We start from the raw sequence: 16350 nt of genomic DNA, 5'->3' as shown, positions 1-16350 counted from the left end.
AGTTTAAGATTTTTTAGATAATTAGGTTAGTAGGTAAATCGACAGCAATTAGTTGTTTTATTGTAAAATCGCCTCTAATAAAACTGCGTAAGATATCAGTGTTTTTATATTGATGTGTCAAATGCGTCTTATATTGTCCATACCTACAAACAACAAAATATGAAGTCATAGATAAGAGTTTTGTGAATCAATTCATTATCTAAACGATTAATTGGATAAGCAAAATCTTTTCACTTAAGAAAGTCGATAAAATCTGCGAATAACAAATAATACGAAAGTTACTGATATTAAAGAAGATAATGATTACTTACTAAAAACAATAACAGAAAATGTGTGTTTGTTTAAGACATAGTTTAAGATTATTTTTATCGTTCATCATAATAAAATAACTTTGTTTGCGTTGTAAATTTCGTTGTAAATGGAAGAGTACCTGATACTATTATCATTTGTTTATGTCATTGATAAAATAGAAGATAAAAATATCACAGTATTGTGAAATAGGAAATTCCAGAAGAAAATTTCACAATTGGTGAACTTGGCGATGCCCCAGTCAGTCATCATACTTTTACTAATGTTGCTAATGTTTGAATTTTAAAAGATAGTATTAAATATCTAGATTCTAAATCCGTTATAATGTTTTCAAGTGACGTTGAAAACATTGAAGCAAAGAGGCAGGTAAACAAAAATTTAAATGACCTTAATAAAGCAACTGATATCAGTTGAATTTCAAAGGAGGCAGTTAGTGCAGATGCTTCAAACTGTATTTTCATAAAGATTGCAAGTTATAAAAGTAGGCAGCAAAAGGTACCGTATGTCCCTCGTAATTAAGTCCTGTCTGGTGATCTGTATGCATTGGCAATCACTGTCGCCCTAAACAACGGTAGCAGTTGAGTATTTCTCAAAAAAGTGTACATTTTGAAAAAAAAAAGTGTGCTTCGAAACAGTTCAAAAGTTTTATATTTATAAATCATCACACAAAAAAAACACACACACAATTTTGAAGGATGAATATTAATCTTTAAGATAACGAAGAATTATAGNCAAAAATATATGAAACGTGGATGATGTCCTTTAAGATCTTTAGACTGAGTTGCACCATCATACTTTAACTTTGACAAACGTCAAAAATCTGTCAAACTCCAAACAAAAAGCACCGGTTATCGTTATTGTTACGGTTAGAATAAGGTGGTGCACTTAGGCTGAGTTGCACCACCCAATTTTGACCGTAACTATAACGATAACCGGTGTTTTTTGTATGGAGTTTGACAGATTTTTGACGTTTGTCAAAGTTAAAATAAGATGGTGCAGCCCAGAACCCAGCCTTAGAATTTGCAACTCACAAATTGAAGATAAACTAAGTCGATCGAAAAGTTTAACCTTTTGGACAGTCGTATTGTTAGATTTTGGTATAAATAGACGGTAAATGTCTCATTCTAGAATTTAAACGTTTCCACTTCCAGACTAACAATTCCTTTTGTTTACAGGTGACGTGTCGACCGACGACCTCGAGTTTAGTCTATTTGGGTCCAACAACTGCGATTGACGATTACTCAACTGTTACACAACATTCTAATTTTGAATCGATACGTTACAAAATGGCCATTTACTGATGTGCAAAACCACGTTTTGTGGCAAAACTGTGATAGGTACCTGACGGTGTGACGCGCCAAGTAGGTAATTAAAAAAAAAGCTTATTAAAACATCGACAAATTATTAAACGAACAAATTGTAACTGGCAGTTGTTATTATTGAAAAAAAAAAGTAATGATTTTGACTACACTTTCTACGAAGACAAATACTTTCATAAAACGATGTTTTTAAGGTAAGTATTTCTTGGTTGAAGATGCTGCACTTCACATCCAAGTTAAAAGGGTTATTTTTCGTATTATTATCCGTCTTCTCCACAAATACTGTTAGTCAAAATATACCTACCTACATGACAATCTTTACTTTGCATTGGCACGCAATGATTTTATAGGTGTTATGCAAGAGTTAACTAGGAATAGTTGTTTGTTTTGGATTTCCCGCCTCGTGTAGCTTGTGTCCAAAACAAACCGCTGGTGATACCAGGTATTTATAGTTTGCTGCCACAGTTGCCAACCTTAAAAATGTCTGTGACTTACTATCCCGAAATTAAATTAGATAAGATTTTTTAAAGGATTATCAAGAAAATTTGATTACACAGGTTTTTCTCTGGAGCACTTTTTTATGTTCTTCGAGGTGGTACACGTAACTGGTAGTAAGACTAGTAAGTAAGTAATGTAAGTAAGCTTAGATTAATAAAGCCTAGATAGATATAGTCGGTGCACGAAAGGTGAGGCAGTTTTTAGTGAGCCGGAATGGCTCACCCGTAAACGTCANAACCGTTTACGCAGCGTCAGCTCTCAAAAGGAAAAAAAATCACTGATTTGAAACATTCTTCATTGGTGCTCCGCTCCTAGTGGTCTTAGCGTGACGATATATAGCCTAAAGCCTTCAGGGATTAACGGACTATCCAACACAAAAAGAATTTTTCAAATTGGTCCAGTAGTTCCTGAGATTAGCGCGTTCAACCAAATAAACAAACTGTGATTAATAAATTGCGCCACTACAAACCGTACCAACAGATGGCGCTGTTACGATCTTACTATGGCAAACTCCACCGCGCATACAATCCTGCATCGCGGTGACGAAGTTTTTTACCCTGCCCAGTATATATAGACAAACTAACATTGTGTAAATTAAATGCTCTAACTCCTTATGGTGGTTGAGCGTCATGTTCCACAACTTCAGCTTTATAATATTAGTATAGATAGATTGGGAAATATTTAATTAGATATCCCGAAGGTCCAGAATTGCGTCACTAACGGCCAAGCTCTGGGTCAACTCCCGGCTCCGGACTAAAATAAACTTGTAATTCTGTCTCATGTCAATCAAAGTACGGGAAAATAGAGCAGTATCATTGGAACACCTTGGGCTATTTATAAATAATCTGATGTAGACATCAAACAAGAAAGTTACTTTTGCGTTTCAAGGAAGTGTTATCGTTATATCAAAAGGATTGATCGAATTGATTATATTTTTCAAGATTGTGGGGCTATTCTTAGCATGAATTTAGTAATTTACATATAATTTAGCAAATTACATGAGTTGTCACAATGACAACCTATTAGTTATTCTGTGATATTATTATTAGTAGTTGCTAAGCTAGGTCCTGTTTTATGATTAAAATATTCAAAATGGTGATGCTTGCGATTGATGATGTAAGACATGTACCTATTTAAATTGTAAATCTTTTATTCTTTGTTAGTGGCTGAAAACGTTTTAAAAACCAACTGTAACATAGGTTTCGCGTTAACCAATTTCCTACCTAGAATCATGGTATCAGCCTCACACTAAAAGATATCTACCATGTTTGATCTGTATGCTTTTTATGATGAGATATGAGTGTGGATATTATTATTACTATCTCGCATAGCAACGTGTTTCGGAAATTTGTTGTATATCTCGCTGTGTCGGGGTCAGGGTCATCTCAAGTCAAGGTTGGGTTTACTACGCTGACGTCACTCCCGTTTATTGATCCGTCTAGCCCGAACACGTCTGATCCCCGTGGCCGATGAATATATTATGACGCATATGTCGAGTTCACGGAGTTTTTTATGGCACCCATCATTTCAAAGTTGGAGGAATATCTTCCAATATTGGGAGATGGTAACCAAAATTTGGATTACCTAGTTACTGGAAAGAATTTGAACCAAGTATAGTTGGACACTGGTGGAGATTGAAAAGCAATCGGATGCAAATGATGCAATGTTTTTCGCCTTTGAAGTAGTCTTATTAATGTCATTGAAGAGGACGTTCATAGACTATCCGAAACGATTGACCATTTTGTAGATGTCGCCATGGTAAAATTGTTTGTATAAAATGGGAAGCTTATTCGAGAACTTAATTTAGACAGAAAGCTTTCTTGAAAAAGAAACGAATATTTACTAAACTAGCTCATTAATAATTCAAATTAATAGAGTGTAGACCAAAGCAAATGAATTTTAACAGTTTTATTTGTGTTGAACTTTACGACAACAAGATTATCGTAGAGTTGAAAACTGAAATATGTTTTGCTGTTTTTGAATAAATTTTAATGAAAAATTCTACTTCGTTTGAAGTAGATTAGTTGAAAAATGATGTTTAAAGTTTAAGAATTTTATTGCGATTTATTACCTTATGACATTTTTGGGTTGTTTAGAGTTTGATGTTATTTTCATAGGTGTAAATAAGAGCAGTTTTGTTTTGATGTATGAAATCAAAGAAAGATTACCACTAGATTATGGGTTTAGTAGTTAAACGACATGAAAACATAAAACTTACAGTACTGTCTAGCCAATCAGACTTTTTCTTTTTTTATAAATTAGGTACCATGAGGAGCTTCAGGATCTCAGTGTTTACCTTGATCTGCCCCCGTAATTGTAGAGCACGTTGTTTGTTTTTATAGACGATGTTTTTGTTTGTAACAGCTGTGTCTTTGAGGTGTGCCTCAACTTGGCGAATTTATTGCGTTTCCGAAAATCCATTATGACGCAAGTCCGCAAAATACAGTATCCGCGTAAACAAGGAACATACGTTTCGTTGATACGTCACGGTTTTTTTGTTCGCAACGACAAACATCGAGTGTATCTCAAGTGGCGAAAATTGCGCATTGGCAATTAGTGGTTATCAAAAATTGTAATTAAACGTTTTAGGCATAAGGTGCAGTTTCAGTTGGTAGGGTTTCAATGACATGACGGAGAAAAGCGTCTAATTGCGTAGCGTCGCGTGACACCGTCTGACATTGTTGCTCGAATGTTGACACCTACGCTGTCTGCTCGCATTCGAGATTGACATTTCTGTATGTATGTATGAACAAACTTTCAAGGAACCTATGTAACACCAGTATAATGACTCTAATGTACAAATCCAGATAGCTGCCAATTTCTATAAAATCATCAATGTTACTGTCGCTGTTCACATCTATTTGACAGAAATCATTCTCTATATCAATATAATTTCACCTGAAATATCTCTCACTTTGTTATTCAAACGTAAACAAGTCTTAACACTTGCACTTTGCTCGCTGTGCTAAATAAACCGAAAATAAACTGCTTTTATAAAAACGTCTGTCTTATGTTCTCAATTAATTGGGTTTTCTATTTCCATGATCAGATAAGCGCTCTTTTCGGCGTAGTTTATCCAGAATAATCCATATATTGGCAATTTATGTATAGGCAATTAGAGAATAGGTTATCTTAAGTATTGGTATATTATATTTAGAAACTTGTTTATTTCTTTGACCAATGTGAGTAGTATATTTATCTCAGTCATCCTTTGTTAAAGTGGTTTATTCTTTCGAGTGGTGAACGTGAGGAGTCCACGTCAAACGCTTTCACGCCTTTTAGCTTCGGTGATAAATATAATTACGACTTAAATAAGATATAACGACGTCTGGCAAGTCCACAAAGACTACGCTACCGCATCAAAAGGCGATTGGCGTCAGTTTCCATCATTTGTTATGGAAATTCAATAGAAATTGACGACCTTAAAAGCAAGTCATCAATATTATTATGGTACATTGAGGATAGGTAAGTCCCAGCTAATCGTTTTCCTGTAGAAAACGTCTTGAACACTGCGCATAATCTATGCCACCTACGTAGTACATACAATCCTACACAAGAAAGGGCGAGAAATGAATCATGTGAAAACTTAAACATTTTGTTTGATTCATCTGTAGGGAAAACCAAAGACGTACTATGTTAAAATGTTCTTCCATGTAAACTTAAATTTCATAAAGAATACATAGTCAAGTAGATACGCAAGAGAAAAGAAACAATGCTTAGTCATGCGCAACTTGTGCAACAACATTAAAATTTTCAATGACTTGTTTGTATCTATTAATTTTTTTCAAAGAGTCACTAACCAATCTTGAAGGCGTGAAGGAAACGTCACTGCTACGTCACAGGCTATATCTACAAACTTTTTCCAAGCGCACAAATGTCGCTGCAAAAACGACGCAAAAGTCACGCCCCTCCGTCGATATAAATAGTGCACTATTCAAGTCTGCTAGTCTTCCTGGTCACCTGATGAGCCAGCCTTGGCAGCCAACGATGTGTATATTGCAAACAAATGTGAGTAAAGATTGTTGCACACTGCCTAGTGGTCTACCGCAAGGGGCTCGCTGGTCACGTGGGGAGTCAGATGGAAATATAAAACTCATGCGCACGCCACCAAAAGCATCGTTCGCGGTAAATAGATGGGAAATAAATGTAAAAAGGTGGGTAATTTCGTTTTAGACTAACGTTTTGTGGGAATTCGAAGAACTCGAGTTTTTTTGAGATTACAGTTGATAGCTAGATGCAAATCAATTGATCACGAAGCTCCCTATAATACGATGGATGCTCTATTTAATATACTTATCTCAGTACTATTATATACTTCAATTAAATCATTAGTGGGCATACTGATCTAATTGTATTCAAAGAATGCAGTAGGTAAGTCTTGGGGATATTACATCATATCAGATCAAGGTCAATTTACCGTAGTCCGTATTGGAAAACAGGCCCAACCTTGTGATTGTGACTTACATTTTATTTGTTTGAGAATCTCTGAAACAAATGAACCAGAATTTCAAGATAATGAATAATGATAATTTATGAACACTACTTATGGATTAAAACATATAAATGAAATATTCAGCTTCCATCGATGAACTTGTTTACAAATCAGTTCGGCCACTTCAGGAAATCAGCGGTTTGTTGAAGTAAACATCCAACACACTAGGAAGAGATTGAAGGTTACCCGGCTAATGATGGACAGACAGACAAACACTATTACGTAAGTACTACACGCAAAAATCGTGTTTCGGAAGATGAAAGCTGTTACGACAAGCAAAATTGATGCGGTCATTTCGTTCGACACTTGGCTTCGAATATTCTTGAAAATGTGAGGAAAACAAGCGAAAGCTTGCGAAAATAATGTTGAAATGTTTCAAACTCTGACTAAAGTATTCATCTTCTTATGATATTTACTAGATTCTGAGCTGATTTTGTATGTTCAGCATCTTTTCACTGAAGAAGAATTAAATTACTTAACTGGCGCTGAGAAAAACGGCTCTTTGTGCCCAAGAAAATAGAAATCTATTTAAAAGTAGAACGGCAAAGAGTCCAAAATAAAAGTTAGAATACAAAGAAAATATTCAGACGGCAATTAGTTTTAGTTGGAACTGCGTGTAACACGACAATGGAAGCAAACATGAATGATTTGGCCTATATTAATGTAAAGCGACCAAATTATAAAGTTCCATGAACATTTGGGTTACTGGGTCGACAAGCTGCGTCACAACATGACCAGTAAGTAATGCAATCTCAATTTTCCGATAAACTCATTGGATTCTGAACTCTAGCTCTTTGGGATACGGGAGCAAGTGTTGTATTAAAATTCCAAGCCTTGGGTGATGGAAAATAAAAATAATTCTTTACCAGGTAGGTGGGAGTGATGTGTGACGAACTGAGCTGACCTCCTTCGTCATATTGCGTAATTTTCTGGGTCAAATGACTGCACGATATAAGTGAACTATATTTTATAATAGCATATTAAGTATGCAATTTAAAAATGACCTAGATATAAATAGATTAATATCGACAGTGCCGTGATCTACATGCATTGAATTTGAAATATCGATCCGTTCTAATAGAAGTTCTAGTTATTTTTTCTGACTCTCTTAGATATTCTTGATATCTGTGTAGGTACTTATTAAATTACTTCTTAAATGACGTAAGACAAGCCTTGGTTTTATTAGCTAGCTTCAGAAATATTGGTCTTCAGAAACAGAAACCTGCCTTAAAAGTCTTTAGTCATGTTACATCTAAAATACCTACCTAACAAAAACGCCTATTGAAGTCGCGCGCATTCCTCGAAGTAATTTAATTATCATAATCACTAATTCAGAGGCTCTCGAATATTTTTCCGTCAGTTCTAACAATGATTATGGTAAGAGGTTAGTACCTAATGATTGGATTCAATTCCAAGAAGTTCCAATACTTGCAATACAACAAGGACTATGAATAAAGCGACTGAATTCAGTCATCGTAAAACAAAAACACACCGAAAATTCTAGATGGTTCAGGCGTCTTTGTCCAAGACAAATAATGAAGCTGTTAATTGTTCATTTACTGCTCTCTGGACAAGATCAGGCGAGACCAACTGCGCACCAGGAAATTAAAAATAGGCCCGCAAAACACATGCGTGCTCTTTTACCGAATTGATTACAACTAGCCAGTTAGCTTTTTGTTTTTAATTACAACAACGTAGGAAGCCACAGTTTACGGCCTCTTTTTTGGGCCAATAACATTTGCTTGAAACAAAACAAGAGCTAGATTCTTCTGCGGAAGCCGTTAAATTATCTAGGCAAGGTCAGGGTTTGTTTTTTGTTGTGTTCTGTTTATTTAGTCAATTAAATCTTAAATAAAATAAATAGCTCGCATCATCTTAACATAAAAAATACATTGCAGATGGTACAAAGTAGTTACCGATCACGACTTGATGACCTTACCACTAGTAGGAGGTAAGTTTAGGTTTTTTGTAAGCTGACACGGATTAAATATCAATTGATAATATTGCAGAGAGTGATCAGATTGACTGTAATGTTTGCTACTGATCACTTATGGCTGAGGTTTCTTCTTTGCCCGAATACTGCAAAGTGACTGTTGATGATATTATTAGAAAAAAACGAAGTTCAAAACAATACAAAGGTACAGACGCCTAATTCATATCACAATGCTTGCACTAAACAAGCCCCTAGCAATACTGCTGACACAATTGAAAGCGACAACCGTCCGTCTTCTCCAATTAAGAATAATTCCCTCGTTCATGCTGAAGTAACAGCAATTAATGTAATTGTAAAATAAAAACAAGACTATTTACACAAATTAGCCGCATGTGTAACGACTGGAGCTAAAAGTAACACAGCATGCGATGAGCAACGTGACTGCAGTGATACTAATTAATAACCATTCATTCCATGTGTAAATTAATACGGCTAAATACCGGGAACTTTTTAATAAAGGATATTGTGACATCCGTACTGTTTATATAATTTATTTTAATTGAAATAATGTGATACTTTTGATTATCAACAACACAGATGCAGGAGGTCTAGGGTCTACAAACGCAACGCATTCAAGTCTCTTCGACAAATAAGTATTCACCAAAATTGGTCGATTTATTTATTTTAAAATGTATTTAGTATTTTAGAAGCTGCATAAGACACTGCACAGTGGTTTCAATAGATTTATTTTTAAAACTGCAAATCACTGTTTTATTTATGTACACTAGTCTTAATTTATTTAGACGTTTACAAGAAACTAGGAAATCTACTCGGTTTATTGATAAACATACATTAATTTTCTACCGCATTCAGACTTCTGGATAAACGCCCGATTCCAGCTGTTTTTGTTCTCAGTCCAAAGTGCAACTGAAGTTTACGTAAAACCATTGCATTTAGGTAGATTGCCTAAAGCCGAAAGATCAGTTGATTCTTAAAAGCGGAGACCACATTATTGATTTGTCAAAAGAAATTTTTATACCTACGACTTTCAGCAGTTCCAGCAAGATCCAACAACTATATTATAGGGAGCATAGATTGGAGTATCCTTTATGTATTAACAAGATTAATTTTAAATTACGTCTTCATTTTTTTTCTTTCAAATACGGGAACTAATTTTAATGCCACTTATGTCGTCTAATCGTTTGCCAAGCGACTCATAATACTTATAGCAAAACAAATAAACAATATGACTACATAACGCAAGTAGGTAGTTAAATATTTAGCGGCGACTGAACTTTTGGCAATTTGCCAGGGACAGCTTACGTATTAACCATTCAATTAAAAAGAACTAATAAACTTATAAAAATATTCATGCCATTATGAACTGCAAAAAAGAAAAGAAAAAAGGAATTAGGTACCTTATTATAATAAAATATGTGCTTTAGATTCAAATACGGAAGATCCAAATAACCGGTTAACTGATGAAAAGAAAAAAAAAATTATATGGGGTAAAGATTTGAGGTATTTAATGGCTTATCCGATTGGTGATTCACCTCGTGGTGGTGTATTTACTTTCAAGAAATAAAAAAAGTTATTAATTTTTTTTAGAACAAGAAGAGTCGCATCTGAAAAAAAAGTCTTGGCCTAAAATTATTTACTACTGGCAACTTAACACTTTTACTATAACATCATTGTTAATTGCCTAATTAAATAGATTAGGTATACGAATTGATTGAGTGATTTCTTAAAACCAGTAATTGTAACTTTAGTGTGATGCTCTACTTAAAGATGTAGATCTCTAAACTCTGAATAGGTTAAATTAGTTGCAACGAATCATGAAAAAAAGATAAAAGAACCACATATATTATTTTCAATTCACATTTAATTTTATTTTTATGTTGTCGTGACACTCGTGTTGTAAAATTGAAGCGAGTACAAAATGGGCCAAGTTTTGATCAGAAATGGTTATTTATTTATTTTTATTGAAACTAAATAAGTGATTTTATACATTAACCGTGACTCATCAATTTTAAGTTGCTTAGTTGCATCACACTATATCTACAACCGGTGTTTTTGTATAGTTTTGATTGTATAGATAGACGGTGCAACCCAGGTTATTGGACAGGTTTGAGATTTTTTTTGATAATTAAAACCTTTTTTTTCTTTACCCATATTTAAGGAAGGTCGACAGTGTTACGGTTGGCATCTAAACATGAAATTATCGTCAAAAAGTGGCAACACAGTTCAATATCGATTCTTTCCACACCATTCTAGTAATATCAGTTACAGCAGCGGTTCCCAAACTTATTTAGTCTACTACCCACTTTGAGAATAAATTATTTTTAGCGCCCCACTATGGATCGAAATTGAGATTTATGGACATAGCGAACTTTTTCACAATTTCTATTTGAAAAAAACACCTATCGATAGGTTACGTTATTCTGATGAATAAATGCTGCACAAGTTTTTCTCTAAAACCAATAGTTTGGCTGGAAAAAAACATTTTCCATTTTCGTTGTATGGAATGAAACATAAAGTGGTCGATTTCTACTAAGCCTTGACAGAACCTGCTTTGAAACTACTTGAGCCTTGTTTTATGGCTTATTGACTATAATCCTACACTATGAGCGCGCGCCCAAAGTTGCCCGTTCACAAGTTATGAGGTTCTGAAAAATTAAAAAAAAGCAAGTAAAAGTGACTTTTTTTTGGAATATCTTTAAAGATTTAACGAAAATATAAAGATTCTATACGTTAGTAATGTAAATTAACCTTAAATTACTGATAAAAACACATTTTAATAAAATTATTAGTAATAAAACAAGCGACTTTTTTTTCACAATTTCTGTTTAAAAAAATACCTATCGATAGGGTATGTTATTCTGATGAATAAATATCATTAAACGTTTTTCTCTAAAACCAATAGTTTGGCTGGAAAAAAACATTTTCCATTTTTGTTGTATGGAATGAAACATAAAGTGGTCGATTTCGACAAAGCCTTGACAGATTTTGCTTTGAAACTACTTGAGCCTTGTTTTATGGCTTGTTGACTATAATCCTACACTATCAGCACGCGCCCAAATTTGCCCGTTCAGAAGTTATGAGGTTCCAAAAATAAAATAAAAAAGTAAGTAGTAAGTATAAAATAAAAAAGTAACTGTAAGAGTCCTCCTAGTAGATGACGCCTCCCAAGCCTCTACACAACGTCCCGATTTTTTTTCTGGGTCTCTTACCGCCCCCCTTTAAGCCTGCAGCGCCCACAAGGGAGCGTTATCGCCCACTTTGGGAAAGACTGAATTACAGCCATCAACCTTAATTGAAACGCACTAGTAACGATAGTCGCCCCACCTATCACGGAGCAATTCGTACATATTAATCGATGAGGATCTAACGAACTGTCTGGCCATTGTATTAATTTGGTACAATATGAGTGTTGTGAGAAGTGATGTTCTTAAGAACCATTATGGATGCTAATGGGAAACGAATAACTAGGTTATCATAAAAACTAGAAAGGCAAAGAAAAGATATCAAAGTGACAATTTGTTGTAATTTTTGTATTATATTTTTGTATTATATCAAAATATATTGTTTTACAAAACCACAATGTTGTTTTGTATTTATTGTTGTAATGAACGTTTACTAAGTATATTTTTTACCTACTCCTGATAGAGCAATGACACTTGAGTATAGTAAAGGCTGGGTTGCACCATCTTACTTTAACTTTGACAAACGTCAAAAATCTGTGAAACTCCATACAAAAACACTGGTTATCGTTAAAGTTACGGTCAAAGTTAGGTGGTACAACTCAACCTAAGTATTTAAAAATACATTGTAATAGTCTCTACTAATACGTTTGAGAAAACGTGAATTATGTTGTTTATTTACTACGAAATCCAGTCTTAACATCTGAAACTTAACTGACAGACAAGGTTATGATGTGAGCGAACAGTTAAAATAATCAAGTCAATATCTGCTATACTCGTAGCGTCAAAACTTGTATGTTATTTCAACATATAAACATTTCGACTGCGAAGGACGCTAGTAAACTTTGTATTTGCTAATGTAAAATCAGTGTCAGTTTCGTTTGAAATTTCAAGAGAAAAATCTTGTTGATTTGATTCTGACCTAATGGAAAAACAGTGGGATCAAATCTTAAGGGAGACGTCACCTGCATCTTTCAGTGTCTCTGACTTTGAAGCAACAAAACTTGCAGAAATTGACTTCCGCAAGCTGGCACCACTGTGTAAATCTTGCAGAAGTTGGCTAGTTGGGTAAACAGCTTGTTGATGTCAACTTCTGCAAGTTTTATTGCTNGCGTTTGTATGAGACTATCCATCTAGGTTTTATTAATCTAAGTAAGTAAGTAATATAATATTTATTTGTCCTCTACTTATTTTTGTGTAAACTTATATTAATGCCGAATAGTAGTAGCTACCTATTGTACCTTATTTTCTTTCCCAAAAGGGTTTAAGGTTTGCAAAATATTCCATTATCTTTCTTTATTGTGAATGAACAGATGGTACGAGTATGATGTTTATGGTATACCTACACATTATCTACCTATAATATTTGTGATAAATACAAATAATTTATACGTTTATCAGTCACGTCTTGTTTATCACGATGTTTTTATTGTAATTTAACTAAGTAATAGTTTCTGAGATTGCATCAGGAAATCATTTGAATTAATTAAAAAATAAGGTAACAAATCCATAGAAAACTACAGTAAAATTGGCCGCCAAAGAAGCTTAGAATTAATTAGTGCTAAATTGAGAAAACAGGAAGTCCTTTTATACATATTATGTAACAAAACAAACATTACTGAGTAAACTAGAGATCAATGTTTTTCAGAAATAAACTAAAATACAGTTCTCGAAATATCTAATGTTTCTTAGTAATTACCAGCCACCTTGAAACAAAATAAGAATGCAAATAGATGTAAAGTATGTTGCAGCTAGACTGTGAATTCAGCATTCTTAGATTATTTACGTAATTAACAGAATATACATAGTTAGATAATTTTTTATTTAATTTTATTAAATATCTGTCTGAGTCTTTAACGTCTCAAAACAAAACAACATTTTTTACTTCCCACTGTAAAATTATACTATTATTATTGTTATGCTCGATTTCACAGTATAACCATGACAAATAAAAAATGGTCCACTTACCAACATGCGATAAACTGGTGAGATCTGACTCTGAAATGAAAAAAACAATAATGTGTGAAAAAATGCAATGAAGTGCGTGCAAAAAACAAGGCCTCCACATTATGAAACATCTAAAATTACTAGGGATGATTACGACAAGTTTTCTTAAATAACTCAAGAGAAAAAAAAACACGTTACATAATTTTTACGCGTGCAATCAAAAGCGAAAAAGAAACAATGATCTAAAATAATAAATTGAATAAAGTCAAAGTTAAGAAAAAATCGTAACGTGATCATCAAATAAATTGATTGCACCTCTTAAATTGTTAAATTGTTTCATATAAAAGAATTACTTTATATTATTATTGTTGCAACATAGAAAATTGGAATATTTTTAACGAAACACCTACTTGTGACGTTTTGCGTCACGATTTTAGATTGTAGAAAAACTAAAATGTAGTACGGTAGAGGAATACGGTCCAGGCGCCATATTTAAATGCATAATACCATCATTAGCCAACTGCATTACCATAGATAACTCGAGTGTCATTACGTAAAAGGGAATAACGGTAAAGCCAAGTCAATAATTCCATTTTATAAGAACACAACAGCGCTTGCGCAGGAGTCTTCAATTGTTTCCTCGTTCTATACGTTTCCGCGGTTATTGGTATTCTCCCATTGTATGCTTTGTTGTCTTACCGTATCTGAGATCTGATCGTTTTTAATTGTTGTTTTATTGCCTACAGAATTGAAATTTGCAAGATGCCGCGTGCAGTGTGTACTAATATCTACAATCGTTTTACTCTAAGCTCTTAATCTTCAAAATCTGTACAGTAAAACTAAAAAGGAAAATACAAACTGACCTTAACGCATCTAAAACGGGTTGTTTACGTTAAAACGTTAGTAATGTTTTTGATCAGCCTTTGTGTCATTTAGATTACCGAAATCACAAACACGCTATGACGTAGATGCGTATTTGCTCAACGCGTTACAATTTGGTCACAGCTGATGAAAAAGGCCAAATATGACGTCCACACGTGATTAACACGAACCAAACAATGATTAAAATTATGATATGCACGAAAAATAACGTATTGCACCATCTGATTCTGAAAACAGTGTTACTTGACAACAATAGAAATATTTTTATCTCGAAATGTTATGACAATTCTGTAATATGTATGAAAACAATAAGTTGTTAGTAGGAAATTGAATGTTATTATCATGTATCATTGAATGTATTTAATAGGTGTGGTATTGGTGTCGCTGTAAGGGACAGACTGTATTCACAGTCATAGTAAATAATATAAAAGGGGATTTAACACGATTTGTGTAGGTATCTAATGCAATTGAATAACTTACTGATCAGCCGCATAAAATGTAACAGCTCAAGATTTTACTCCAGGTTTCATTAAGTTAATTTAAAATACAACAAGACAGAAGAAGAAGGATGAGCTATATTTAGCTCAAGTTGTGTAAATAACTATAAAATTTGCTTTATTTAGGTGGATGGTAATTGTACCAAATAATAAAAGTAATAAAAAAAGTTTCACTCTGCCCTTTAACTGACCATTACTCTCATATTGATCTCCCTTGGGGATATTATGATAATCCTCGACAAATACGTGTAATGTTAGTATTATGTTGCTACTGACACTGACCTGCCACGCAAAGACGTCAAGCATTCGGATAAAAATAAATATAACTACAATACTGTGGAATTATTCTCGTCTCCAGGGGGCCTGATAACGTTATCTTGCAATTATAATTATAGCTCGTTAATCTGTTTCTTCTGTAATCTCAGCTCATTATGAAATCAGCCGCTCTCTGTGTGTCTGTCTGTTACCTTAATTAAACGTCTTTTATGTACAATTTAACCGTTGTCGTTTATTAGATAGGTAAACAATAAAAATCTAAAGCAAACTTGCACATAAGGAGAAAGTTCTCAAACATTCTGAACTTTGTCTTGATTTTCGTTTACCTGGTCCCAAAATAAGTAAGGATCCATTCTGCACCTGGACAGATGGGACTCAAGCATCTACATGACAAATATCTGTGATAAGAGATATCAAAAGTGTTATGACGAACACTAGAGAGTTGTGAGAGTCAAACCAATTCGCTAAGTAAGAAAACAAGATTGTTATCGATGGAATAGACCCGTGCCCTCGGATCAGAGTTCCTTGATACTTGATAAGCCTGAGAACGGGCTGATTGTATGCAATTTGCCGCTGTATTTCGTCACGGAGACAAATTATCAAGATAATGAAGCGGTAATTAAGACATGAAGATGCAAAAACGTTTGTTCTCACAGATCTTGTGATGAGAAAGTTACTGACTGACACTAAGTAGTTAACCACTAAATTAACATGACACAGCATATTGTTGGTAAATGGGATCAGGTTATCTGGATTGCCTACATAATGTTAGAAAGTGTTTATCACATTAAAAAATCTTCTGCATAAAGGTTAAGACTGACTAAGGCTTAACATTATACATTTAAGAACAATAAATCTGACCATAGCCACTGTGGTAAGAGCAGTCGCCTTGGAGCGGAAAGGTCATGGATTCGAACCCTTTAATCCTACTAACCAGTTAGTAAGTAATAACTTCTGGACATTGAACTGGTGCTGGCTTCATGTTGACATTCAGTGA

The 16350-nt window shown here is 34.0% G+C and overlaps 1 protein-coding gene across 2 annotated transcripts in view; it reads right to left on the bottom strand.

The window, feature by feature from the left end:
- Positions 1–16350, bottom strand: part of LOC114355110 (uncharacterized) — a 159807-nt gene that overhangs the window by 67499 nt on the left and 75958 nt on the right. Inside the window, exon 4 of one of the 2 annotated variants that reach the window (XM_028307788.1) lies at positions 13720–13749. The exons of the other annotated variant lie outside the window; for it this stretch is intronic. Within the exon in view, the coding sequence (XP_028163589.1) occupies positions 13720–13749 (30 nt within the window). The remainder of the gene's footprint in view (positions 1–13719; positions 13750–16350) is intronic. 2 annotated transcript variants of the gene reach the window in all.

The sequence above is a fragment of the Ostrinia furnacalis genome, unplaced genomic scaffold, assembly GCF_004193835.3.
Source record: "Ostrinia furnacalis isolate ACB-3 unplaced genomic scaffold, ASM419383v2 OfSCF2341, whole genome shotgun sequence".
In the NCBI taxonomy this organism is placed as follows: domain Eukaryota; kingdom Metazoa; phylum Arthropoda; class Insecta; order Lepidoptera; family Crambidae; genus Ostrinia; species Ostrinia furnacalis.
Note: the sequence above shows the minus strand (reverse complement) of the source record. Positions and strands in the feature narration are given on the sequence as shown.